Source organism: Ramularia collo-cygni, assembly GCF_900074925.1.
Source record: "Ramularia collo-cygni strain URUG2 genome assembly, contig: RCC_scaffold03, whole genome shotgun sequence".
Classification (NCBI taxonomy): domain Eukaryota; kingdom Fungi; phylum Ascomycota; class Dothideomycetes; order Mycosphaerellales; family Mycosphaerellaceae; genus Ramularia; species Ramularia collo-cygni.
This window is the reverse complement of record NW_019716257.1, coordinates 838,786-863,177: the sequence shown is the minus strand read 5'-3', so window position 1 is coordinate 863,177 and position 24,392 is coordinate 838,786. Positions and strand designations below refer to the sequence as shown.

Genomic DNA, 24,392 nt, shown 5'->3' with positions numbered 1-24,392 from the left:
AGACTGTCTCAAAGTTTTGAAGCACGAGGGTCGATAGCTCGGCTTCCCGGCTGGAAACACTGGAGCAGAGTATCCGCTCAGGTATCTCTCCCAGAAAGTATTTGTCTGATCTTGACTGGTGGAAGACTGAATGTACTCAATGAAGGGCGTGAAAGGGACTGCCTCTTCTACCACTTCACCATAATAGGCAGCCTCGACTTGCTGAAGGATGCGCGGCCAAGACCAGCCGTCAAACAGGGAGTGGTGAATACTAATGGCCAGCGTATTTCGCTGCGCGGATCAGCACAGTAAGAGTCGCATGAGTGGTCTGCCATATTCAATGGACCATTGCTCGCATTTGCCGCGTAACTCTTCCAGGTCCTCAGCCATCTCCCAGATGGAAGTAGCGCGCTCTCCGACCACGACTTGCAACATGCCTATGCTAGACACCTGCACGATCTGTGTGCGCAAGATGGGGTTGAGTGAAATCACCTTGTTCCACGCCTGTTGAAGCTTCTCGACATCGATCTCCAGAGCCAAGTCATGGACTGAGTGCATGACATAAGTAGGCTTGATTTGGTGCACGGATAGGGCCATGAGGCTTTCCTGCAAAGGAGTGCAAGGGTAGATGTCATCCAGTTCGTCCAAAGATGCTACGTTGCAGGAATCCATGGCTGCACGAATGATTCGCTCCTTGGAGGGATCGTCTGGAAGCAGTTGGAACTGCGGTACTTTACCTTCGATCCTGCCAATGGGGCTCATCGAATGTGCCAGGTCTGAGAGCGACGAAGCTCGCAAGACGTTCTCAGTGGTAATGAATATTCCAGCATCCTTGGCTTGACGTGTCAATTCCATGATTCGTAACGAGTCCCCGCCGAGTCTGAAGAAATTGTCATTCATCCCAACATCCTGGATTTGTAAGACCTCCTCGACTAATTGACAAATTGTCCTTTCAGCTGGCGTCTCGGGAAGACGTCGTTCAACAGCTTCGTGCATAAAGCCATGGATTTCTTCAAGGCTCAGCTGCGACGCCAAGTGTTGGATTTCTTTGCGGTTGGTCTTGCCAGTATGTGTGCTTGGGATCGTGTGTAGCGGTAGTATAGATGAGGGCACCATGTAACTTGGTAGACAAGCCGTCAAATGTGCAACTAAGCGTGCAGCCTCAGCTCGAGACTTTTGGCTTGGAGCTGCGAATATGCCGCCATCCTCATCCTTGAAGGTAATCTGGTCCGGACCTCTCACAAAACCAATCAGTATGGATGTCGCGTCGCCTTTTGGCGTGATGAGTTCAGCAATCACATCTGTTCCCGGCGGAAGTTTCTCACGCATACGACACTCAACTTCGCCGAGTTCCATGCGTTGGCCTCTCAACTTCACCTGGAAATCAGCGCGACCAATGTATCGCATTGCGCCTCCATCCACATACTGAACGAGATCCCCTGTGCAGTACCATCGGCTTTCGCAGTCACTAGGGAACTGGGATCGCCAGCTCGGAGCCTTGATGAAGCGCTCCTTGGTCTGCTTCAGATCCCCGGCGTAACCCCTTCCAACAATTGGACCCTCGATCAAAAGTTCTCCAATGGCGCCGATTGGCACAAGCTTCTCGCGATCATTTGGGTCTACAATCCAGTAAAGCGCAGTCTTGGAAGGGCCAATGATATTTTGTTCCGTCATCTGCTCATATGACTGTACGCTGGASAGAGCGCTACACTCAGCGGGTCCATATGTGTTGAACAGGCGAACGTGGGGTTTCCAAGTCTGGATATCACGATCAATGAAGGGCTCTCCTACCAGACCAAGTACCTCGAGAGAAGGAAGATCTGAAGGGCGAAGGAGACGGGCCAAGGTCGGAGTGATGATGGCAAAGTTGACGTGCATCCGCGTGATTATCTCACGAAAATTGGGGGCTTGGGACAGTCTTGGTGGTATGCAAAGACAAGAGCCTGACATCATAGCATTCAGGTGGTCCTGGATGCAAATATCGAAGCCAGCGGCGGAAAATTGCAAGACCCTGCCTCCAGGACGATAGTTCATAACTTTGAGTATTTCGAGGTTTGCAGAGCAGTATGAATAGTGGTCGATGATTGCGGCTTTGGGAACTCCTGTACTACCACTGGTGAAGGCTGCATAGACGGCATTTTGTGGCTTAGTCGGAGTTGGTGGATCACCAGCAGAGATGGCTTGAGTTTGAAGCAAGAGCATTTGCTCCTCATCGATGACAATTGTATGCGTGATTATCGTTGCTGCTTGCTCGGCGAGTACTGGTGAAGTCACAATGAGATGAGAGTCCAATTTTTGGCTCATCTGGCGCAATCGCTCAACAGGGAAGGCAACGTCCATGAAGTAGAATGCACCTCCCGCTTTCAAGATTGCAAGGATAACGACTGATATCCAACGACTTTTGWCGAGGTAGATGGCCACGAAGACCTCGGGCCCAACTCCACTCGCAGTGAGTTGTCTGCTCAGCAATGAAGACAGATGGTCCAATTCGCCATATGTGATTTCTCCATCCCACGCGCAGACGGCGAGACTACTCGGATTGTCGCGGCAGTGACGGAAAACATGATCCTGGACACAAGACTGGGAGATTACCGGCAGATTGGCATTCCAGAGTGACAGCTGGACTATGGTTTGTTTTGAGCACATGTTGGGGGAGTTGGAGCCGGAGTCGCTGACAAGGTCCGCCAGAGTATGCGAGACGAGATCCGCGAGCTGAATGGCATGTTCTTCCGCAAGCATAGACATTTGATATTTGAACTGGACCTTCCAATAAGGTCCATCGTCTTGTGCGTGAATGCTGATGGGTAGATTGCATTGAAGCTGTGCGGGAGAATCCCATAATACGGCAGTATTGAGGTGGTACATCCGCTCCACATCATCAACTCCCGATGTCTCCAGATACGCCAGTGTTTGGAGAGAATGGATGGCATCAGGCTCCTCGGGCTGCTTGGTGAAGTCGATACTTCGCACCCGGAAGCATGTTTCGCGGTCAATGCACAAGAATCGAGGCGTTTCGGAGCGCGTATAGGCTCTCAAAATCTTCGCCCAGCAGATGTGCAGGAGATCCGAGGGATCGACTCCATGCTTCTGAGCAAAGCTGGCCAGGGAGGCGGAAGGCGATGGCAGCCAGATGGGGATCGCAGCTTGGCCAGGCCCTGTTTTGGTGGTCTGAAGTACTGGGAATAAGGAGCGATCGCTGTTAGAACGGTCATGGGTATTCATTTCGTGATGGGTGGAGGATGCAAAATCGGGAGACGTGAGCGAAATCAACGCTCGTGTCGTCAGGTCACTACAATGCCATGCCATTGGTAAATAGATCACACATGGTCATGCGTGGACCCGCCTTTGATGCTTCCTTCTACAGCACCATCATGCATCGGAGAAGATCCTCATCATGTTGCTGCCCTGCAATAGCCAGATTAGATGTGGCAGTCTCAAACCACCGCAGCTAATTGGCGTAATCGAGCATCTGAATGGTTTTCCACGCGACATACGGCAGGCTTTGGAGTGGAAGTACTGTGGGGATTTCATCCCGATGCGCTGTCGCGTGAAGGCGCTGTGCTATACAGCTGCAGCCTCTGGCCGCATCGGAGGTGAAGGCGGCGCTGGATCGTGTACGCCGGCGGTGAAGACATGGTGCATGTCTACTTGTCAACTTTGGGTTAATACAGTATGTTTTGCACTGTCATACTGCACCACGATGGGCAAATACACGTGCAGACGAGGCCAGGGTTCGGTGGGTGTTTGGCGAGGCGAGAAGGTCTGGACGAAAGCTCGCCTCCGAGGGGAGTACGCTCCAGCCGAATGCTCCACTTTTATTCTGCGGTAGATTTGATCACGTCTGCGTACAAATCCATGTCTGGGGACTTTGGCAGGGGCGGGAACTGTAGCACTGTGACTGTGCATCGACGAATCAAGAAACGAAAACAATACATACCTGATGCAGCTGCTCGTTGTTCGATGGCATGCTTCGAGGATAAAAGGCAGCAGGTCTCCGTGATGGACTCTTCATCTGTTCAGGCTGGCTGCGGTCTGATATCCAGCATCAAGTACCCTGCCTCAGACATACTCCCGTGCCTGGTTCACAATGCCTTCTCCACCGACCTCACGATCCGTCTTTGCTGATGATGAATGGTCCCCTCTGAGGGCCGTCATCGTCGGAACCGCCGGTCGTGCCTGCTTCCCAGCAGCTCCGCCGGCAATGATTGAAGCGACGATGCCTTCCGAGCACCTTCACCGCTTCACTCCGAGGTCACCCTTCCTAGACGACATCATCGAGAAAGCGGAGGCAGAGCTCGATTGCTTAGCCGCCATTCTTCGCGGCGAGGGCGTTCGAGTATATCGCCCACCTCGTGGCATCGACTGGCAAGCTGTAGGTGGCTATACAGGAGCAATGCCGCGTGACGGACTCATCTCCATCAACAACACGCTGATTGAGGCTTGTTTTGCTTGGTCTTGCCGAGATGGTGAGATTGAGTTGGCTTATGGAGACATCCTCAAGGAGCTCGCTCTGGAAGATCCGACTGCTCGTATCATTCGCCGGCCGGAATCAGCCTTTGCGGATACCTTGCTAGAAGGCAACGGCCCGCATGATGGAAACCCTTGGGTCATCAACAACAGTCGCCCAGCTTTCGATGCGGCGGACTTCATGCGGTTCGGAAAGGTCATTCTTGGGCAGTATAGCCACGTTACCAACCAAGCCGGGGTGGACTACATCCAACAGCATCTGCCGGAGGGGTACCGCATCGAGATGTTGACCGTGGACGACCCTAATGCGATGCATATCGATGCTACGATTCTGCCTCTTCGCCAAGGCCTTTTAGTCTACAATCCAAAGAAGGTTACAGAGGAAGATTTGCGGGCGCATGCCATCCTAGCAGACTGGAAGYTGGTTGCTTTTCCTTTTGTACCCGAGGCTCCCAAAGACACGCCGCTGTACATGACAAGCCCATGGCTTTCACTTAATGCCCTGGTACTGGACGGAAAGAGAGTCATTGTGGAAGCTAGCGATGAGCGGACGGCCGCTTTCTACGAGCAATTGGGGATGAGCTGTATTCGATGTCCATTTAAGCATGTGAACAGTATTGGTGGCTCTTTCCACTGCGCTACAGTGGATTTGGTTAGAAACTAGTCTCAGCAGATGTCAGATCGTATAACTATCAGGACTGCGGCTGTAGAAGCTCTGCTACATACAGCCAAATCGCCGAGTGAATGTGTTTATCCTGCCAAAAAGGATAGATCACTGTACCGATCTTGGTAATGTGTTCCCAATTTGAAATTGAATCAGCTAGCAGAGAATGCAGAGCTGTCGATATGAGGATTGTTCGGTGGAACAAGACATCCTCAGTTATCCTCAAAATGTCAAAAGGCCACGCTCTCTGCAGGCTAGACGAATCTAGACCTGCTAGAGCCCTTCCTACTAGCAGAGTGGCCCATTGATCGACTGAGAGAGCAGTCCAGGGCGCTGTTATTTTTGACGATTTCTCATATCGTCGACAGAGCTGTCGATATGAGGATTTTTCGTTGGAACAAGACATCCTCAGTCAACCTCACAACTTTAAAAGGCCTCGCTCTCTGTAGGCTGGACGAATCTAGACCTGCTAGAATCCTTACTACTAGCAGAGTAGCCCGTTAATCGACCGAGAGAGCAGTTCAGGGCGCTGCGCTTTCTGACGATTTCTTATATCGACAGCTCTGTCGATATGAGGATTTCCATCGAGACAAGACACTTCCATTCGTCTGCATGACACCTTAAGGCCTTGCTCTCCGCAGAAACGACGATTCTAGAGCTGCCAGAACCTTTATCACTAGCAGAGTGCCCCGTTATTCAACGGAGAGAGCCATCCATGTTATAGTCCGCACTTGTCGACTTCATAGCCCAGAAGTAGAAGAAAAACATAGCCTCGAGGGCAAGGAAGGCAGGGCGGACGACGGGAAATTTGGCGGCAGAAGGCATTGGGCACCAGGCCAAAACGCCGATGTGCTGAAGAACGTAGCCGCTGTCAATCGCATCGACGTAGTATCGAGAAAGGTTGGTGCGCCTGAAGTTCTCGTATTCATTCGCACGCGCGGACAGGCCGGTCATTGCCCGTGTGGCGCTTCCGATGTACAACAGAGGGACACATCCTGACTTGAGGAGGACAGCGGCGTGGATCGGCCAAACATGCCGTCCGTCCGCTGCCCGTCACGTAAATGCGGAAAGAAGGTCCAGGAACCAGTCGATAGCGGGTGGTGTAGCAGCATCGAGAACTTCGAGCAGACCTGGGAAAATCGAAAGTGACGCGGCGGAGAGAGTTTCAGCAAAGACACTGTCGTCGGTGGATTTTTGTCTGAGGCTTGAGGTTGGATGGTTTGAGACGCACAATCAAGTCCAGGTGAGGAGAGTGACGAGCGCAAAGAGCGGCGCCCCGGTGTCCATATTGGACGACGTCCGAAATGACAGGAAACGATCTATCGTTAGGCCTGGGGAGTAAAGATGAGAGGCGTCCATGACGTCTCTCTTCGTCGACAACCGTGGTGGTGGAATGCTCGATGAGGCGCCTTTCGCGGGAGTATTCTGTGTCACGAGATCAGCCTTGAATACATCGTTGAAGCATGGCGCTGTGGAGAGTGACTTACGGGGCGGCCTGGCTGACAAGGAGGAGAAACTTCCATAGCGGATCTTCTCTTCGACAACGGTGGTGAGATTGATGAAGGTGTGCTCCTGCAAGGGCGGTGTGCTGTCCTGTATAAGCGAATAGGGACGAGAATTTGCAGGTGGAGGTAGGTGGAGGTAGAGGTAAGGTAATACAGAGGTCAAGGTAATATGTGTAATAGATGAACCTTGAAGTGTCTAGGCAGCACCTGTCGGAGAGGAAAGACCGATGTTCAGAAGTCGGGCAGGTACAGCTAGCGCATCGGAAGGGTTATGCCCTGCCAGATGCGTAGAAGTAGGCAGGTACGACACAACCCGTTATTGACAGATCTAACCAGATGGGACTCACGCCGCTGCATCACCCACATCCTCACTGCGGATCCCACATTCCCATTCCCATGGCGCAGCGATCTTCGTCCTTGCACTGCTCYCCTTCTCACAGCATTCCACGTACCCAAGCAACCTCTAGTTCTACATCGCGCTGCATGCCCATCACTCGAGACGCCACGCCATCATAGATAGATACGACCTGCGGCGGCGTATGATATCGCTATTGTCCTTGGCTAGCCGGAGCTATTCCAAGACGTGATGGGTGAAAGCCTTATCAAATTGAGAACGAGAATTTGRTGAAGCCGGCACTCATTATGCCAACTACGGCTGTGGCTTTTGGTGCGGGGAGTCCTACTTCAATGGAGACCAGGAGAAATTGCTGGGCCTGAGGAGAGAAGTCGTAGACTGGGGAATATTCCTGGTTCACTCAATGGTCTTGATCCTAGATTGCCGATTCCGCAAGACTGGCCACATCCATACTCAAGCCCTACATATCATAAGATTCATATCTCCACCGCCGATGGTTTTCCTGCAGCCACCACTCCGCAATATCAGCCGCTTCAGCCAGCCACTCAGCAGGCAAAGTCGTATTATACAACGCCGCGCGACTCGTCAAAGTTTCGGGATTCATCGCACGCAGCGGCTTCAGCTCCCAAGGGTCGTGAGCTAGATCTACGAATCGCCAAGGCTCTTCCGGAATAAGCGGGACGGCTAAACGCCAGGAAGGTCTCCTTGCGTCGTGGACGGATACGGTGGTTCCTCCTGGATTGGTGATGTGGAAGTGCCAGTATCCGGTCTCGTTGCCTGGGTGTACTCTCAGTAGTGACTGGCCTTCGGAATTGTGGAGGAGATCATGTGCTGCTTTGCTTTGCTCATCGGAAAGCGAGTCGGTTTCGATTAAGAGGTCCAGAATCGTAGGCAGAATCTGAAGGGATGTGACGGTTTCGGTGATGTCGATGTTGGGGAGTCCGGGCAGCGAGATTACAAGCGGGACATGTAACGTTGCGATGTGTGGATCTTCAAAGGCGGTATGGTGGCCGTGTTCTGCGAGTGCTAGGCCGTGATCGCCAACTGCGATGACTAGTGTCTCGTTGAAGACACCCTCTTCCTGTAAGATTGTCATGATCCTCCCGAGCCAGCCATCGACATAACCGATTGCGTTGAGATAATTGGAGAGCTCGCTAGAACGAGGCAAGCCTGGCTGGGGAGCAAACTTTGTTACTTCCGGTATGCCAAATCCATGATGGGTCGTGCTGGTTAGATGGGATAGAAATAAATTCTCGCCCTTCTCCCGCGCTGTGATGAATGCATCGCGGATGTAATCCTCGAGAACCTCTTCAGGCATACCAAAGTAGTTGACGTCTTCGTTATGAGCTGGTCCGAACTTGTGTTTTTCCTTTAGATATTCTCCGCCGATTATGTCGTCGAATCCCATTTTTGGGAGCAGTCTGTCTTGTTTGTCGTATGATAGAGTGGTGGACTGCATATACTTCGACTCCCACCGCCGAGATGCGTTGAGATTGTTGAGTGTTGACATTATATGTGGGAGGCATGGCTGATAGATGTTGTGTGAGTATTCCTCATTAAAGTCCGCTGCGAGGGGCGTGATACCACAGACAGTGCCTGTCAAACTTTTTAGGGTGTATGTGCTGGTCGTAAAGGCTTGTTCGGCGTTGATCCGCCCTCGGGCAGGCCACCTGGTATCCTCGCTTTGGCCTACGAAGTATTTGGCAAAAGGGTCAAGCGATGCAAGGCCCTCGCTGACATGGAGCGGAATGACCTTTCCCTCAAATGTACCTGCTAGACTGTTTGCAATACTGCCACTGGAGTTGAAAGGAAAGGCATCTTTTCTTGTGCTTTCCAGCGTGAGGAGGAGCACATTCCGGATTGAAAGTCGCTTCAGATTTGCTTCCTGCAGTGCTGGCAAAAGCTTGAGATCAAGACTCGGTACTCTGAGAACGTCCTTTTCGGCGGTATAGTGCTCCATATCTGTGTTGTACCAGTCCGAGAACCCAGCCTGCGGATGTTCCGGCAACCATGTAAACGGAACTGGTCTTGCCAGTGCTGTTTTGTAGATTGGGTGGGCGTGGTGAGTGGCCTGTGGAACGAACAGATGCGCAAGGGCCAGAACTGGCAGACTCCATGACAAGCTACTACTGAGCTGTGTGCAAGAGTGAAGAACCGTGCAAACCAACTGCCACACCAAAATTATGCATGCGAGTCGATGGAGAAGTCTTGTCAGCCTCCCCTGACCAGCGCTAAAGTCGTAGGCTTCGTTCTTCTCCTCCAAGTCTTCAGCTTGGGGTCGAATGAGCGAGATCAGCTTTCCAAACACGCCGTAAGAGACCTCCGCATAAGCATGGCATGCTGACTGCAGAATGAAGGCCAGGGCGAGCAGCGCAACAGCACTCGTTACTAACATCGTGGACATTGACATCATCATCTTCCAAGATCCCGGATCGGTGGCAAGCTTGTAATTTCTCCATTGTATTTCGGCTCCGGTGGAGAAGTAGAAAGATGTTGCAATCGATGCTAGAAACAGCATCACAGCAGCAAAACCATGCACGAGTTGGGGAGCTGCCTCAGCTACGCCGTGTAAGACCAGCAATATGACCGTTTCTTGGACCACGAGAAGGGGCCACCAGACCAAAAGTTGAAGCGGAGATATTGCGTCCAGGTGGGCGTAGATGTGGAGACATTTGGTGCACAAAAGGCATGCTGCAGTAAGAGCATTCGCGTATCGCCATCTTGTAGAGCGTGTCAGCATCATGATGGTGTCACGATGCTCTCGATTGAAAAGAAGTCTCAAGGAATGCTATGGCAGGATATTTTGTTACACGAGACGTCCGATATTAAGCCGCTGCCTGGAGTCTCATCAATCTTAGTCAAAGTGAGTCTTGAATCATCATCCTTCGAATGAACGAAGGAAGTGGCGGAGTAATGGGAACACATTCCCATCGGAAACGAAACGGGTAACGAAACGCAATGTCGGCGACGATCGAGACTTGTCTGTTTGTATTCTCCACGGCTCCTTGTGGCGTGTGACCGGGCGCCATCGCCCCGTTGCAGGTATGGAGAGTGAAGAGCACGCGAGCGCCGATCAGGAGATCTTTGGACTATCCCTTTTGAGACGACGATTGACCGGGGACCCGGTCCTGGGCGGTCAAGCTTAAATTGTTTACCATGATGCTGGAGTGGTAAGGCAGGGGAGTGAACCGACAAACTAACTTTACGTGAGTGAAACGCGTACGCTTTGTAGATCGGCATGCATGCAGCCCCTGTGCCAAGGCTCGTATTGTGTCAACTCCTCTTTTGGTCCGAATTAGGGTTAGCGTTAGCGTTAGCGTAGAGGACAGGTCGACGGTCGTAGTGGCATGCCTCAAACATACATACCATAGATACAGTCACATCCGTTACTGAGCCCGGTAGCCAAATGGTTCTCGCGGGCACAATGAGCCCTGGATGGGGGTAGTTTTTCGCGGAATCAGAAACGACTCTCGATAAGATACCATCATTTGCAAGACGGGTATGTGCCATATCTACTGGCCTGATTGAGCTCTGTGTGTGTAGGGACGACAGGTATCGCCCAACGTCGGTCGGAAATGTAGGTCCAGCGTATTCATATAAGTATTGCATAGCAGCAGACACTGCTTCATTCGTTCTCAAACTGCTCAGACCTCTACTTCCATCAATCTGCTCAACTACTTCATTTCACTTCATTCGCTATGCAATTCATCGCTGTTATGGTGCTGGCGGGCAGTGTCATGGTAGCAGCTCGAAGAAATATCACCCAAAACTTTGGTATTACCCCAGAGAATGCTGCTTGTCGGCACCCCGCAGCTTCGAGCGCTGCAGGTTTTCTGCCATCACCGAGTGGTTTTGCGAAGAACATTTGCACCGTTTGCCCGTCGCCTAAATTCGGCTATCCACTTTGCTGCAAAGGAGAACTCGATTGCAAGAACCGTGAGCGGAAATCGGTCGAATCCTGTTGCATGCGATGCTGACAATTGCACAGCCCGATACGACCCATTGGATAAGCTTGACTTTCAGATGCTCTGCGAAGAAGCCAACAGTAAGGCTCGTTGCTGCAACAAAAAGAAGGTGAGTTGTTCTGCTTTCCGGTCACTCTTCCCAAGCCTAATCACAAGCGTGTATAGGGTGGATCGAACGTCAAATGCGAAGGGATGTCCATGACGGTTGACGTGGCTGCTGCCGAGTCTGTAGGACTCCAGTTATCTTAGTCGAGGGCTAGTGAACCAGTCGACTGGCTTGTGACAGCCAATTCAAGTGAATATATCAAACTACAACTTTCACAACGGCTATGTAGTAGTCCCAGCAGATCTTACTACCCTTACAGATAGCCATATTATAATTAAGACGTCCCTTCACTTGCAAGGCGACTTTGCAGAATAGAGAGGGTTCCAGAAGCTCCAAAATCGATGACTCGCCTTTGAGCGAGGACTCCAAGTGTCATTTCAATCTTGATTCCAATCGTTCCAATATGTGAATTTGCACCTTGGATGGCCGCCTATTTCCGCTCAACCCCCGGCGAAGTAAACGAGTCGAACAATTCCCAGAGCTGTCGATATGAGAGATCATCAACAAGAGCAGCGCCCTGAACTGATCTCTCGGTTGATTAACGGCCACCCTGCTAGTAGCAGGGATTCTAATAGGCTCCAAATCATCGAGCCTGTAGAGAGCGACGCCTGGGGACATTAATGGACATAACTGAGGATGCCTTGTCCTGAAGCACAATCCTCATATCGACAGCTCTGATGTCAATTCCACAGCTCGCAAATGGCCCTTTTCAGCCGCCACACTCCTCGCAGTAAATCCACGACCGTCTCTCGAGTCTTTACTCGCCCCTCGTTCCAGAAGTAGCTTCAAAGTCTCCAAACGATTATACTCAGCCGCTTGATGTAAGGGAGTCATTCCCGATTGAGTAGCGTGATTGACATCCGCCTTGCACTCATCAATCAGGAATGTCGCCACTTTCAGATGCCCTTCCTTAACCGCGAAATGCAGCGGCGTGAGTCCCATGTGGTTGGATCGGTCAACAACGGCACCGCGCTGAATCAGTTCTTTAACCAGACCGAGAAATCCGCGCTGAGCGGCTTCGTGGAGAGGGGTCTCGTCTATGTAGTCCACGCTGTCGGCATCTACTCCCTCGGTTTTGAGAAGGAGCATGGCAACTTCAATCCTAGAATCCCATATAGCTAAGCGGAGGGGAGACCACTTTCGTTCCTCGAGAGGATCAGGATCCGCTCCATAGTTTAGGAGCTGTTTGACGATTTCAAGCCCCCCTCTGGCTGCTGCTTCATGTATTGGCGTCCATTTATGGCTCTCGCGTACATTCGGATCGGCTCCGGCTTCGAGTAGAATGCTCACGAGAGCGGGGTTGGGTATTTGTGCTGCTCGATGTAGCGGAGTGTAGTTCCAATTGTGGCCTCGCACTTCGAGATTGGGCTTTCTCAAAAGAAGTTGTTTCGTGGTGTCGACCCTGCCCCTATCTACAGCATAGCATATCGCAGTCGTCCCCTCTTCATCCCCCGCCTCGATGTTTGCTTTTCCAAGGTTCAGCAGGAGGTCCACAATAGATGTATGGCCTGCCGCGGCCGCTCCAATGAGAGGTGTCTGATGATGACCTCCCGCATCAAACCATTCTTCAACATTCACTCCTCGCGAGAGAAGTAGCTCTACAACATCAGCACGATTGTGCTGACTTGCTTCGCCAAGAGGAGTCCGGTTTGTGTTTGGTGTTCTGTGATTCACATCGTCTCCCATCTCGAGCAGCTGCTGGACTATTGAGATGTGGCCAAGTCTACAAGCTTGATGAATGGGCCCGTCAGTATTCTGATTGTAAATGTCGAATCGTGCTTCTCTTCGTATTAGCATCAGTGCCATTTCAATATGACCATGCTCACAGCATTCATGCAGTGCAGAATAGCCGTGCTGGTTGACCGCATCGATGCTTGCTCCCCAATTCAGAAGCACCTCTCCGATCCTGGTGTGGCCATGCCAGCCCGCCTGGCACAACACACTATCGTTGCGGGAGTTGCGTGGAGTGATGTCAGCTCCTTTCGTGAGGAAAAATTCGAGCATCTCCTTGTGGTCCTGCTTCGCGGCTTCAAACAGTGGCGTATGTTTGTCTGGACCTTTGACATTGATGTCAGCTCCTAGTTCCAGCAGCGTGCGAACTGCAGTCATATCGCGGCGGCGTGCGAATAGACAAAGTGCCGGCCATCCATCTGCGTTTTGGAGTTGCAGGTTGGGTCCATTGTCGAGAAACCAAGCCATCAAGGACGACGACGAATTGCACAGATCGCGAGCACTCAACCCTCGATCATCCTTTGCAGTCTTGTCGGCGCCTCGATACACCAAGGCGCGGACAACCGAGGCACTGCAAGAAATGACTGCGTAGTGCAGTGGAAGCCTACCATAGTCATCCTCGGCGTTGATTTCTGCGTCGTTCCGTATCAGGAACTCAACCATGCTGACATTGCCTTGCTCTGCAGCAAGATGCAACGCCGTCTGGTTGGACTCGTTTCTTGCCAAGATAGCTGCTTTCGGATTCTCCTGCACAAGCCGCTTCAGCTTTGGCATGCTGCGTTCGTTCACGGTCGAGAATATAGTTTGCTCGGACATCTCCTTTTCTAGGATCGCTCGACGAAGTCGCTCCTTTGCGCCATAATATTTTTCTCCGTAATTGACGCCGGGTGTAACTCCGCAGATACCGTAGAGAGCATAGAACATGTCTTCTTCGCGAGTAGTCTCGCGTCCATCCATCCATTTCCTCTTCTCGTCGATACTCAAGCTGGAACTGGAGTCATATGACTGGAGTACTCCTTCTGGTATATTTGTGATGGTCGCAATCCTGCCCTCCAGTCCCGGGCCACAATCGATTTCGGAAAGAGGATGGTTGGAAGCTCCTTTGTTTCCAATGACGTCCCAAGTTTTCGTTGTGAAGACAACTACCGGTGGAGCCAGCAGCTCTTGTAAAGTCCAGCCTCTAGTAAACCACTCACTCGTCTCCAGGTCTTTAACAGACCCGACATCAGCAAGCCATGCGATACACAGCGATGCATCCTTGTAGTAGTCAAACATGAGATTGATAGCCTCGCCAAGCTCTGGCATCGAATTTTGATTGATGCAGACGGTATCGATCCAGAGCCACTCAACTGATGGCACGTTGTCTTGAACGTACTTTGCAAAAGCCTCTACCTTCTTGTATCCTTGAGTATCGCAATTATTCTTGATCCTCAAGTCCTGGAAGCTTGCTTCATCGTCGCACCATCTGTGTGACGCGATAACGTACTTTGGGCGGTCTTGAGGCCTGTTGAATACCTTGAACCGCAGGTCCCCGACATTGAGGAGCCTCATGGTGTCACGGCTTCGGTCGTAGGTGCTGCAGGCGAATAATAAGACCAAAGTTCGTCGGAGTGTCCAAGGGCCGCCGAAATTGAAGATTGCCGCCTCTCCTTGTAGTAAGTCGACGACAACGCTCATGAACAGGTGGGTATAAGCACAAAAAGCAGCAGCCTTACGGAGAGTTAAGTACCGATGGTCGAATGCCTCGTCGAATAATGAATGTCTTCTTAATCGTACCGTCGTTGTTGCAGAAAACACAAGACTGTTGCTTTCTTCGGCCCTTGGTCGAAGTTTACGCTTCGCTGTTCTTTGCGACTTAGTGGTTGTAATCCCTGCTCTAGAAGGATTCTCAGCTCAGCGTCCTTAGACGTGCTTAGCTGCAGGAGCTGAATGTTAGCGTAAGCCTCGTCAACTCTAGTGGGTCAGAACGCGGGATGTTTAAACGGATCAACGTACCTTACCTGGTATGAGAATATCGGTATATCCTGCCTTTTTAATAATATTCCTCAAATCACAAAGGGCTGTTTCCAGAACTTGCCCTATCGCCAAGTCACACAGATGCCTCGCTGCCAATGCTTCAAAAAACGCCTCTCAATCGTTCCCATCCTCATTATTCCGACCTTTCCAACAAGTTTCCCTCTCACGCTTCCCGGATCTTCTTCGCCCTTCCACCACCCTCTTCACCACCGGGAAGCACACTCCTCTTCGTGCCAGGCATGCTCCCCGTCCCAATCTCATTTTCACTACTGACTTTTCGCGCCGGATACGCCTTTTCCAATCCCTCAAAACAGTTCCAAAGGCTCTCTTTCCCACCTCCCGCCTCGGAAAAGTACTTGCATGCCAAAGCCTCCTCTGCAGTCCACCTCTTGAGCGGATCATAGATGAACAATCCTCTCAACAACTCCTCTGCACTACTGTCCGGCGGTCCCRCCTTCCCGTAAACATTCCCTCCAACTGTATTCCTCCACCACTTCTCCAAGCCTACAGGTCGAGCAACACCAGGAAATTGACTCTGGATACTCGCGAGATGCGAAAACTCCGGCATGGCAGACAATAAAGGCCATTCAGATTTCTTCGGTAGACCCAGCACCTCCCCAATCTTTCCCATCTGATTCCTCTGAAAGGGTATTGCTTTCTTGGAGTCCTGCTTCGCTTCCTCGCCCTTAAAGATCGGTCTCAGACTCAAAAGTTCAGCAAATATGCACCCCACAGCCCAGAGATCAATCGCAGGAGTGTAATGTCGACTCCCCAACAGTAACTCCGGCGCCCGATACCATATTGTCACGACGACCTTGTCACCGGCGAAGAGCGCATGGAGAGGTTTGAAGAATAGACGTGCCAGTCCTAGGTCTCCAATCTTGATTGATCCTGAAGATGTGACCATGWTGTTGGCGGGTTTTAGGTCTCGATGAACGACCCAATTGCGGTGAAGATAGAGCAGACCGGAGAAGATCTGGTACATGCAACTTCTCAATGTACTCGCTGGGATTGGCGTCCGAGGGAGGAGACTGTGATGATGGATGATTTGAAGGAGATCATGTTCTGCATATTCAAAGACCATGAATATACACTTTGACTCGAGTATGATTTCCACCAAATGAATCAATGCGGGGTGGGAAAGTTCCGTGCAGAGTGCCATTTCTCGAATGGCCGATTGCGATATTCCAGTGTATTGCAATTCGCCTTCTTTGTCGGGCTTAAACTTCTTAATGGCAAATGCGGAGATTGGGCGGCCTGAAGGGTGGGTTGGAGGAGGTTGTGTTGTGCGTTTGGACACGGCTTTGTATACCCGCCCGTAGGTACCGGACGAGATGAAGCCGACGATGTCATAGTTATCATTGATATGTCGTTGAGGGGCGTAGGGTGTTGTGCCGCTCATACTTGGCGTGGTGGGCGGTTCTGCGACGCATGTAGCATGAGTAATGTGAGATGGAAACGCTGTGGCTCCATATGAGCGAATGCATGTACGATTAAGTGCTCTGACCGTATTGAACGCGTCAACAGCCGGCAAAGCCGAGAAATAGACGTAACCCGATCATGGTATTGTTTTTCTTTTGATGATGATGGTGATGATGATGATGATGATGATGATGATGATGATGATGGAGGCGGAAACCGAAGATTTTGACACACTTACCCTCAAAAGCAGCCTGAACACTCCTCTTCAGATTCGATTGAGCAGGACCAACGGTGTGAGGAGCAGGATTACGATACGAAGAAGGATTTGAAGCCATGGCTTCCTTGTCGCCGTCGATCCTGACTGTGCTGATCCGTGGGCTAGGCCAGCAAGAAAGGGGAGGTGGAGACGGGACATGGAGAACGGAAGGCGGCACGTGGCTTCCCGAGCTCGCCGACGGCTGAAAGTCGCCGGGAGGTACAGAACAGGGCAGCATGTGACAAAGGTAGTGTCCCGACAGCTCCAGGGCGTTTGATCAAGGTAAGGTAGTTCCTAGGAAGATACGCAGAACAGATCCGACAGGGACCACCCGATTATGATGATACAATTCTAAGAACCTCTTCTATGATAACAACAAAGCATGCACCGCCCGTCGCTATGCCACAGAAAACCCGATCTCTTCCCTGCGATCATCGATGACCCTACCGTATTCCAACAATAACCTAAAGAACCACACTTCAAAGTCCTCGTTCCTCAGCGCTTTCCCCGCCCATTCTCTCCCCGTCTCTGCAATCCCCACCCCGAGAGGTTTGCCCTCCTCTTCCGCATCGAAGTACCTCACGGCCTCCAATGCCTCCTCGCCCTGCAGCGTCAACGGCACATAGTGAACCCAAGGTTTGATCCATTCTTCATGCCATTCTCGAAACACCGCCATCTTGAATGTCAGACTATGGCTCTTCAGAAACGCATAGAAGCGTCCCGAAAAGGCGTTGCCGTCGATGTCGAGGAGGTACTTATACTTCCACGCTTCCTGCTGTTCAGCCGGCTCGACTACTTTGAAAAACTCCCTCTGCGCATCACAGTCGCCCGGATCACATTGCCCGACATGGGWGAAGTATACGTCCATGATTTCCTTGTAGTCCTGTCGTGGGACTTGTTTCGTAATCCAGCTGGACTGCTGTGTTGCGTCCGTAACGGCAGAATTACTGCTGGAGAGAATCCTGGCCTTGTCAAGAGCGTTCACTGTGCGGACGAACTGCTGTCGATGCTGTCGCTTCCATCCTCCATTCCGACTGAAGCCTCCAGTCGTGCTTCCTCGCCACCAGAGTTTATTGATTTTTGCTGACCAGCTTATGTCCGCGGATTCCTTGTATTGGACTTTTCCATACCAGTACCATGGACTGGGATACACAATGTCCTGGAAACTTGACATCTTGCTCTGGCTGAAGACCGGGAAGAGGTCATGGACGACATTGAAGGAATTTGGTCTTTCAAAGAAGCCGTGCGAATGGCCGAAGGAAGGCGAGTTGCAGACATCGGAGAAGGCGGTGTGGTTGTAGATGAAGCCCAACTCTCCCAAAGCATACGCCGTGAGATTGTCCTGCTCAAGCGACTCTTCCAACGCACGTGCTGGGCTGTGCGGAGGGCATGACATTCGGGATGGGATCCACGTCGGTTGATGCGCATAGACGTTGAAGCGTGTAGTTTTCACCTCGGCCAGCCGCTTACCATGACTGACCACGTCGTTGGGCCTGCGTGAAAAGGCGTTGCTTGGCGATTGTTGGGCTGCAGCTGCAGGCATGTTTGTCTTTAGAGCGATTTCCACCAGTTGGGAAAGCCGATCATGTGGCACCACAACGCGTGGCTCGTCGTGGATGTTGAACGGTAGATCCATGTCGGGCAGGTAGTCGATGAATTGCTCCATCATGCCTACTGCAGCCTGCTGTAACCATTCCTGACCACCTTCGACGTGGGAGACTTTACCTTCACGAATGAGCAAACCCATGAGGTTGTTATCGCCGAACCCAAGAGATTCTCTCGCTCGCGATCTGATGGTCTTCGGGGATAATGCCCAGAATGGTAGAAGCGAGTGGTAGATGGTGTCATACTCATCAATAAGCTGCACGCCTTTCCGGTGAGCAAATTGGTACCACTTATCAAAATGTGGCGGTGGAGGGATGCCGTATCGTCGTCTGTATTCCGCAACGGCAGCTTCGAGGGTCTGGGATTGAGATCGCAATTTGACCTCCCACGCCGATTGTGCGTCTTCCACAAGGCTCTTGATGGGGTGCACATGGTTGTTCTTGTACTGTAGGGGAGCAAGCGACGCGACCGGTGGCGCAACGTCGTCTCCGTCTGTCAGCCGGATTCCCGGCAGGGTGTTGGTGTGAGATCTTTGAGTGGGTCGGCTGAAGTAGTAAAATGCAAGCACGACTAGAGACAGTGACGCCGCCAGGGTCGTGATGCGATGGAGGCGGGCCCTCATCCTGGTCTTGGTGGCGGCCTGGTCGTCAACGGAGAAGAAGATGGCGGCAAAGCATAGCGCTGCGAACCAGAGTCGAGCCGGGGTAAAGTCGAGGATAAGCTGCGAGCAGATAGCGGCAAAAAGAAGAGCAAAGCTGGTGAGGAAAGCGGCCTGTCGATGAATCTACAATGGGAGATCAGCCAATGTTCTTGCCGTTTAGATCCGCGATAGACAGCAAGGAGGAAGGTGCTGGATCGAGGGCCAGTGAAATTGAAGATTGCCGCCTCTCCTTGTGGTGAATCGACGACAACGCTCACGAACAGGTAGCTATAAGCATAGAGAGCAGCAGCCTTGCGGAGAGTCAAATAAGGAGGATCGAATATCTCGTGGGATAATCGTGCTGTCGTTGTTGCAGAACATACGAATTCTGCCCGCTATAGGTAGGGCGGCGACCATCAATTTCACCGTCCCTTGAATGTAGTGGTGTACATTTGAAGGAATACGCGGGCGGGACGAACGGGTCAGTTCACAATGGGAGCGCGACTTACCATGAGTACAAGAGCACCAAACAGCGCTATGCGCGCAAGAACGGCACCCAGCGCGTAGAACGAGGCCAATATGGCTTGGCGAAAGATCCAATCATCGCCCATTGCTTGACCCAGCCGACCGTAGTATTGCAGACCACCGAAGTGTGAGCTCTCAAGAGATAAAGCTGCGACGACCGTGGCCGTTGTCGCCGCTGTTGCAACGTCCCTCAGCACCGAGAGCCATTGCTCCCCATTCGACATGGTGCTCTGGCACAGCAAGCCATCCACATCGTCTCCATTCTGTCCAGCTCCGCATGCACGCTCAATGAGTTGTAAGGCGAGCACCTGGAGGATTGCATGCGATAGTCCCAGGGCACTGACGGTGATGGAGCCCGTGCTCACATACAATGCGGCCGCACCGCATGTAGTGAGGACTGCAAGGCTGGTCCCGGGCACGCTGGAGGTGGAGGAAGCAGAAGGTCTTGATTTGGTGGGAGTTCCGGGCGGGCCGTTCGTAGCAGAAGCGGTACTGTCGAACACACCAGCTCGCACAGAGGCGTGAAGCAGTACAGGTAGAAGCGCCTGTTGTATTCATTCAAGTCTCAGCCAGCGCTCCATGTCGTATCGTATGGTCGTCGTGGGGAAATCACCTTCGTCCACCACAATCCTCTGCCATCCACCGCCCGCTCACAGACTTGCGCCAACACCACCAACACCCCCGCTGTCCATGCCAACCGCTGCGGGGCGTGCGCGTCCACCAGTGATTTTGCGCCCACGCGAGACGTCGCCCATGCGCAGAGCAAAAGCCAGGCGGCAGCGCTGGCGAAAAGGGAGTGTTTGGCGGGATATGTCAAGGTAAAGGTCAAAGTCGAGGCGGCGACGAGGGCCAGCGGCAGGGTCACGGTGGAGAGCACGGCGGCATCGTGCTGGGAGCGCGACAGCAACGATGGCATCGGATCGGATTCTCGTGGCTCATCGCGTGAGATATCGCGGAGAATTCATTTATTTTAATGTTGTAGAACTTGAGATCGGAACTGGGTTTCGGACTATGACGATTGCCCCCTTGCTAGGAAGGTCCAAGGGCCGATGAAAGCGAAGGTTGCCGGCTCTCCTTGTAGTGAATCGAGGACAATGCTCGCTAAAAGGTAGCTATAAGCACAGAAAGAAGTAACCTTGCGGAAAGTGCAGTGTCTTATATAATATGTCTTCTTGTTTGTGCTACTCTCGTTGCAGGAGGCAGAAGATCTTTCATGAAGTTCTCCTTGCACCACAGGCATCCAAGTCATGTAGCACATCGATGAAAAGTATGCATACAGAAAGTTCTGCAAGGGCTGTAAGGCGAGGAGCAAGAGTGGTTCTCCTTGACTGTACCGCCTTTTGTTAGGAACATACACGATCCTTTGCCTCACTTCATGGTCGGCGGCTTCGTAAATGGTATATGTTTCAAGGGCATTTGTTCACGGAAACATCCATCACGTTTATTTTACTCGACTACCAGCTTGCTCAATTATAAGGCAGTGATCTCCCTGCCTCAATATCAGTTCCATTGGGAAGATGCACGGCGCGCATGACGATATTGGTCAGTTTTACCTGAGCCATCGCTACCCCAACCCTAACCCTACTGCCGATTACCTTCTAGAGAGGGCCGCGACCGCTCACGTAGTAGCATTGCCAACTTGACGAGGTGTTGATTAGTTTGAAGCAAAGGTGTATATCCGAGTAGCTGACAGGACTTTGATGCAATGTGGGTATCTTCGCAAACGCCAAACTCCGCATCACGCCAAATCACACGGAATAGTGCAACGAACAATCTCAATGCTTGACCCGACCGCCGGAAGCTTCAAGCACCTTCTGAGTATCTTCGCGAATCTCTGGAATTCCCTGCATCATAGCCTCACCCAGGATGTCTCGAAATTGGGCATAAGCATCAGCCCGACCCTTTTGCTGCTGATTGTACCGCATGACCAGCTCGACGAACTCTCGCGTGTAAATGTCTGGATTACGAGAATTCTCCACGTATTGAATGATCTCTAGGGGAATATGGGTGGGTAATCTTCGAGCTGTTTGGCTTAGAGATTGGAGGTTTTGTAGAAGGTTCTTGCTGAGAGAGGTCAGTTTGTGGTATGTGAGCGGATAAAGATCCTTTTACATCTCCGTGCCCATAGCCTGCTGAGTAGCTTGGCCTTGGTAATCATGCGCTTGCACGATTAACATATACAAGTTGCTGATGATTCCGCGGAGATGTGCTGTGATTTCTATTGTCAGTCTTGTTGAAGGAAGGGAGCGGAGAACGTACTGTCCACCTCATCAAGAGTTGCTGTGGCCATGATGACCCTGATTCAATTCTATCAGTTGAAGTTGTTGTAACTTGGAAGTGCTCTTCAACGTGATGTCTAGATCCAAGTTAGGTCTAGATGTCTCGATGTTCAGACGGAGGAGGATGCCGGCCCGGGGCTGATCCGTGCGCGACGTCGAACTCTCCTTCACGGAAAGCATCCAATACACCAACAGCATCGTATTCACCAGATTTCAATGCAGGCTCGCGATTGCCCTCTGATATGGCCCATAGCGGCCAACGACATACGGAGYGTCGTACGTCAAATGTCGGCGTGCTCCAGCGACAGCGAAGCGGTCTCCAAAACGATCCACAGCAAAAGGCGACCATAGCATACATCAAGCGAGTCCTTTGCTCCAAGCCTCGCAGCCAAGATGCTTCGAGTGCCTTTGTCGTGAACGATACCAAGCCACTGGAGGATTTGTTACCACCGCTCACTAGCTCCAATGCCATTGACATTGAACTATACGCTCTGATTGCTGTGATCCTAAGCAACTTTGTCCAGGCTTGGTACAACCGCATCACCCCTGATCAAGAATTTGTGGGAGAGATTGTCCAGATTATTGCTCATTGCACAAGAGGACTCGAACAGCGTCTTAGAAAGGTGGATCTGGAGAGCCTCGTGCTAGACGAGCTACCTGGTCTTTTGCTTGACCACATAAATGGTATGCCGCGCTCGCAACCACATCTACGAATGAGGCTGATTAGAACAAGCGGTACGAGTTTCTCGATCGTCACGAGGTGGCAGACTGCCTCAACATGATCAGCGATCGCGATATTTGGCCCTCCGTCCCCACACCGCCCTGGAGCCGATACCAGGTGATGTCGGGTCGTCACTCGAGCAACAAGAGAATGAAGTCGCGTGGTGTCTCCTCCTTGTGAACCGAGTGCTTCCTTTGGTCCTACCTCCGGAGGATCTTCTCAATCCGTGTCTGGACGTACTCGTGTCGGAGATATTCTCCGAAATGATATTCCACAACGGCATCTGTGGCAAAGCATGTGAATCGTGGCTGCTCTGGGATGGCATCACGAAAGTGTTGCAGTCATTAAGACCCGAGAGTCGTAGGCCGCTGAATGTCCAAAGCGCATCGGCGAACAGCCTTGAGGAATCTGGGCTCCTTACGCCCGCAAGCGCCTCGAAGAGCACCGACCGGCAAAGATCGCTGCGTGGGCGCTTCGATGCAGCCATACAATTATTCTGGCTCACAACTCAAGGTGTGATGACTCTATGGTTCCTGCTACGATCATTCGCCATGGCTTTTATGCAGGCATCATCTATACCGCCTCGCACAAGCAAGTCATCACACCGACCGAAGACGATTGAGAAAAATCTCAACAGGTCGGAAACCAGGAACCGGCTACCGACGCCGAAGTTGGAAACACGATCCATCACCAGTATGAACTTCTGGGAACTAATGTCCCAACTTCTCCGACTGGACAAACGCATGCCCTGGTTGACAGGCATGCTTTCTTTATTGCAGTGGACCGCGTTACATGGACCAGGACAGCTGTGTCGCACGAACAGCACCCTAGACAGGTAAGCCATTGTTTTCTTCCGCTTCTTTCTTCCTCTTAGCCCAGTCGCTTGCGCGAAAGGGATCCGAATAAATCCCATCGCTCGATTGGGAATCTTCGGCTCCCGCCCTTCTGGGATGCTATCGAATGCTCCACATACCCGCAGAAGCGAGAAGCACTATCCAGGATGCACATCTCCCTGCGATCATCTGACTAGCATTTCCACCAATGTCGTTGTCTGGGACCGCTATCGTTTCGCCGTTGGGCTAGCTGACAAGGTWTCGGACCTGTCGCCTTACACCCTCACCTTGACACTGGCATACACACTACTCGGACGACACCCGATCCTGATACATCCGCAATAAAAGTGGTTCCCGTCGTTCCCGGCTATATTCCATCGTTTGCCCGAGCTGCGGACCATTCCCACGAAACTCGACGTCACTTGGGCGGTCGAGCAAATTCTGGAGACTCGATTGCCGGCACATTTGCACCAAGCAGTCTCCACAGACCCGCTGGCAGTTCATGATGGGTTGGGGCCCGGGCCTCGACGGACGGGCCTGCATGATGCATCAAGGCATATGCCGTGTGTGCGAAACAACCAACACCAACACCTAACCGCCAAGCACGTTCAAGGTCGACCAGTAACACGACGAGAAAGCCTTCTCCATCAACGATTCGTCAAAGCCAACGAAGCCATACCGGAAGCTTCGTCACATTCACTCTTTTCTTGCCTACCCCTGTTCAAACACGAATGAGGACATGCACATGCACACCATCCCCCACGTGGTCTCTCCACCACGCAGCGATATCGCGCACGTGTTTGCTGCAACATCACCTACTGACGGAATTGTCTTGACAGATTAGCGTCCTCCCACATCAACAACATCCTGCTAAACAGTAAATCCCTCCCCATTCTCCTCCGATCAGCGCGTACAGCCTTGTTTCCGAACAACGTCCTCGGTCCCGCACGCATCCCACCCAAGGAACATGAAATTGCCGGCATCAAACGCGATTGCGCCATCGCTATAGTCGACGCAATTCCCGAGATTGTGCGGAATCGATTCTTCGCGACTAGCGATATGGAGCGGATGATCCAGGACGTGGGGGAGAGTCTAGAATTGCTTGAAGATCCCTATGTCAATAAACATCTCGTCTTTGGAATTGTGGATCTCATCGCTGTGCGATTGTTCCCCGAAATCACGGAGGAGGAAGAGGATGTGTTCGATCAAAGAGATGGCATTTGAGGCGCAACGCACTCTCTCAGCAGTACAGCACCCCGACGCATCGGAGTGGAATGCGCAGCCTGGAGGACAACAGCTTAGCAAGCCCTTCGACCAATCCAC

The 24,392-nt window shown here is 51.9% G+C and overlaps 10 protein-coding genes; 3 read left to right on the top strand and 7 right to left on the bottom strand.

Moving 5' to 3' along the window:
• Nucleotides 1-279: 279 nt before the first annotated feature.
• RCC_02693 (uncharacterized protein) lies at nt 280-3,201 on the bottom strand (the record flags this gene model as incomplete). The annotated part of the gene is made up of 1 exon (XM_023767983.1): nt 280-3,201. The coding sequence occupies one exon, from the start codon at nt 3,199-3,201 to the stop codon at nt 280-282; it is 2,922 nt and encodes a 973-aa protein (XP_023623751.1).
• Nucleotides 3,202-4,066: 865 nt separating this feature from the next.
• RCC_02692 (related to l-arginine:lysine amidinotransferase) lies at nt 4,067-5,110 on the top strand (the record flags this gene model as incomplete). The annotated part of the gene is made up of 1 exon (XM_023767982.1): nt 4,067-5,110. One exon carries the CDS (start codon nt 4,067-4,069, stop codon nt 5,108-5,110), a length of 1,044 nt encoding a protein of 347 aa, XP_023623750.1.
• Nucleotides 5,111-6,343: 1,233 nt separating this feature from the next.
• RCC_02691 (uncharacterized protein) lies at nt 6,344-6,633 on the bottom strand (the record flags this gene model as incomplete). XM_023767981.1 has 2 exons in its annotated part: nt 6,344-6,535; nt 6,598-6,633. The coding sequence occupies 2 exons, from the start codon at nt 6,631-6,633 to the stop codon at nt 6,344-6,346; spliced, it is 228 nt and encodes a 75-aa protein (XP_023623749.1).
• Nucleotides 6,634-7,430: 797 nt separating this feature from the next.
• RCC_02690 (uncharacterized protein) lies at nt 7,431-9,365 on the bottom strand (the record flags this gene model as incomplete). The annotated part of the gene is made up of 1 exon (XM_023767980.1): nt 7,431-9,365. One exon carries the CDS (start codon nt 9,363-9,365, stop codon nt 7,431-7,433), a length of 1,935 nt encoding a protein of 644 aa, XP_023623748.1.
• Nucleotides 9,366-10,668: 1,303 nt separating this feature from the next.
• RCC_02689 (uncharacterized protein) lies at nt 10,669-11,184 on the top strand (the record flags this gene model as incomplete). XM_023767979.1 has 3 exons in its annotated part: nt 10,669-10,906; nt 10,959-11,044; nt 11,101-11,184. The coding sequence occupies 3 exons, from the start codon at nt 10,669-10,671 to the stop codon at nt 11,182-11,184; spliced, it is 408 nt and encodes a 135-aa protein (XP_023623747.1).
• Nucleotides 11,185-11,701: 517 nt separating this feature from the next.
• RCC_02688 (uncharacterized protein) lies at nt 11,702-14,323 on the bottom strand (the record flags this gene model as incomplete). Its single annotated transcript, XM_023767978.1, has 1 exon — nt 11,702-14,323. One exon carries the CDS (start codon nt 14,321-14,323, stop codon nt 11,702-11,704), a length of 2,622 nt encoding a protein of 873 aa, XP_023623746.1.
• A 628-nt stretch (nt 14,324-14,951) lies between these two features.
• Nucleotides 14,952-16,190, bottom strand: RCC_02687 (probable Serine/threonine-protein kinase SSN3; the record flags this gene model as incomplete). Its single annotated transcript, XM_023767977.1, has 1 exon — nt 14,952-16,190. The coding sequence occupies one exon, from the start codon at nt 16,188-16,190 to the stop codon at nt 14,952-14,954; it is 1,239 nt and encodes a 412-aa protein (XP_023623745.1).
• A 673-nt stretch (nt 16,191-16,863) lies between these two features.
• On the bottom strand, nt 16,864-20,152 carry RCC_02686 (related to capsular associated protein; the record flags this gene model as incomplete). XM_023767976.1 has 3 exons in its annotated part: nt 16,864-18,855; nt 19,221-19,781; nt 19,850-20,152. The coding sequence occupies 3 exons, from the start codon at nt 20,150-20,152 to the stop codon at nt 16,864-16,866; spliced, it is 2,856 nt and encodes a 951-aa protein (XP_023623744.1).
• Nucleotides 20,153-21,011: 859 nt separating this feature from the next.
• On the bottom strand, nt 21,012-21,526 carry RCC_02685 (related to Mediator of RNA polymerase II transcription subunit 10; the record flags this gene model as incomplete). XM_023767975.1 has 3 exons in its annotated part: nt 21,012-21,300; nt 21,349-21,445; nt 21,496-21,526. The coding sequence occupies 3 exons, from the start codon at nt 21,524-21,526 to the stop codon at nt 21,012-21,014; spliced, it is 417 nt and encodes a 138-aa protein (XP_023623743.1).
• Nucleotides 21,527-21,757: 231 nt separating this feature from the next.
• Nucleotides 21,758-24,293, top strand: RCC_02684 (uncharacterized protein; the record flags this gene model as incomplete). XM_023767974.1 has 3 exons in its annotated part: nt 21,758-22,199; nt 22,249-23,071; nt 23,909-24,293. 3 exons carry the CDS (start codon nt 21,758-21,760, stop codon nt 24,291-24,293), a joined length of 1,650 nt encoding a protein of 549 aa, XP_023623742.1.
• Nucleotides 24,294-24,392: the final 99 nt, after the last annotated feature.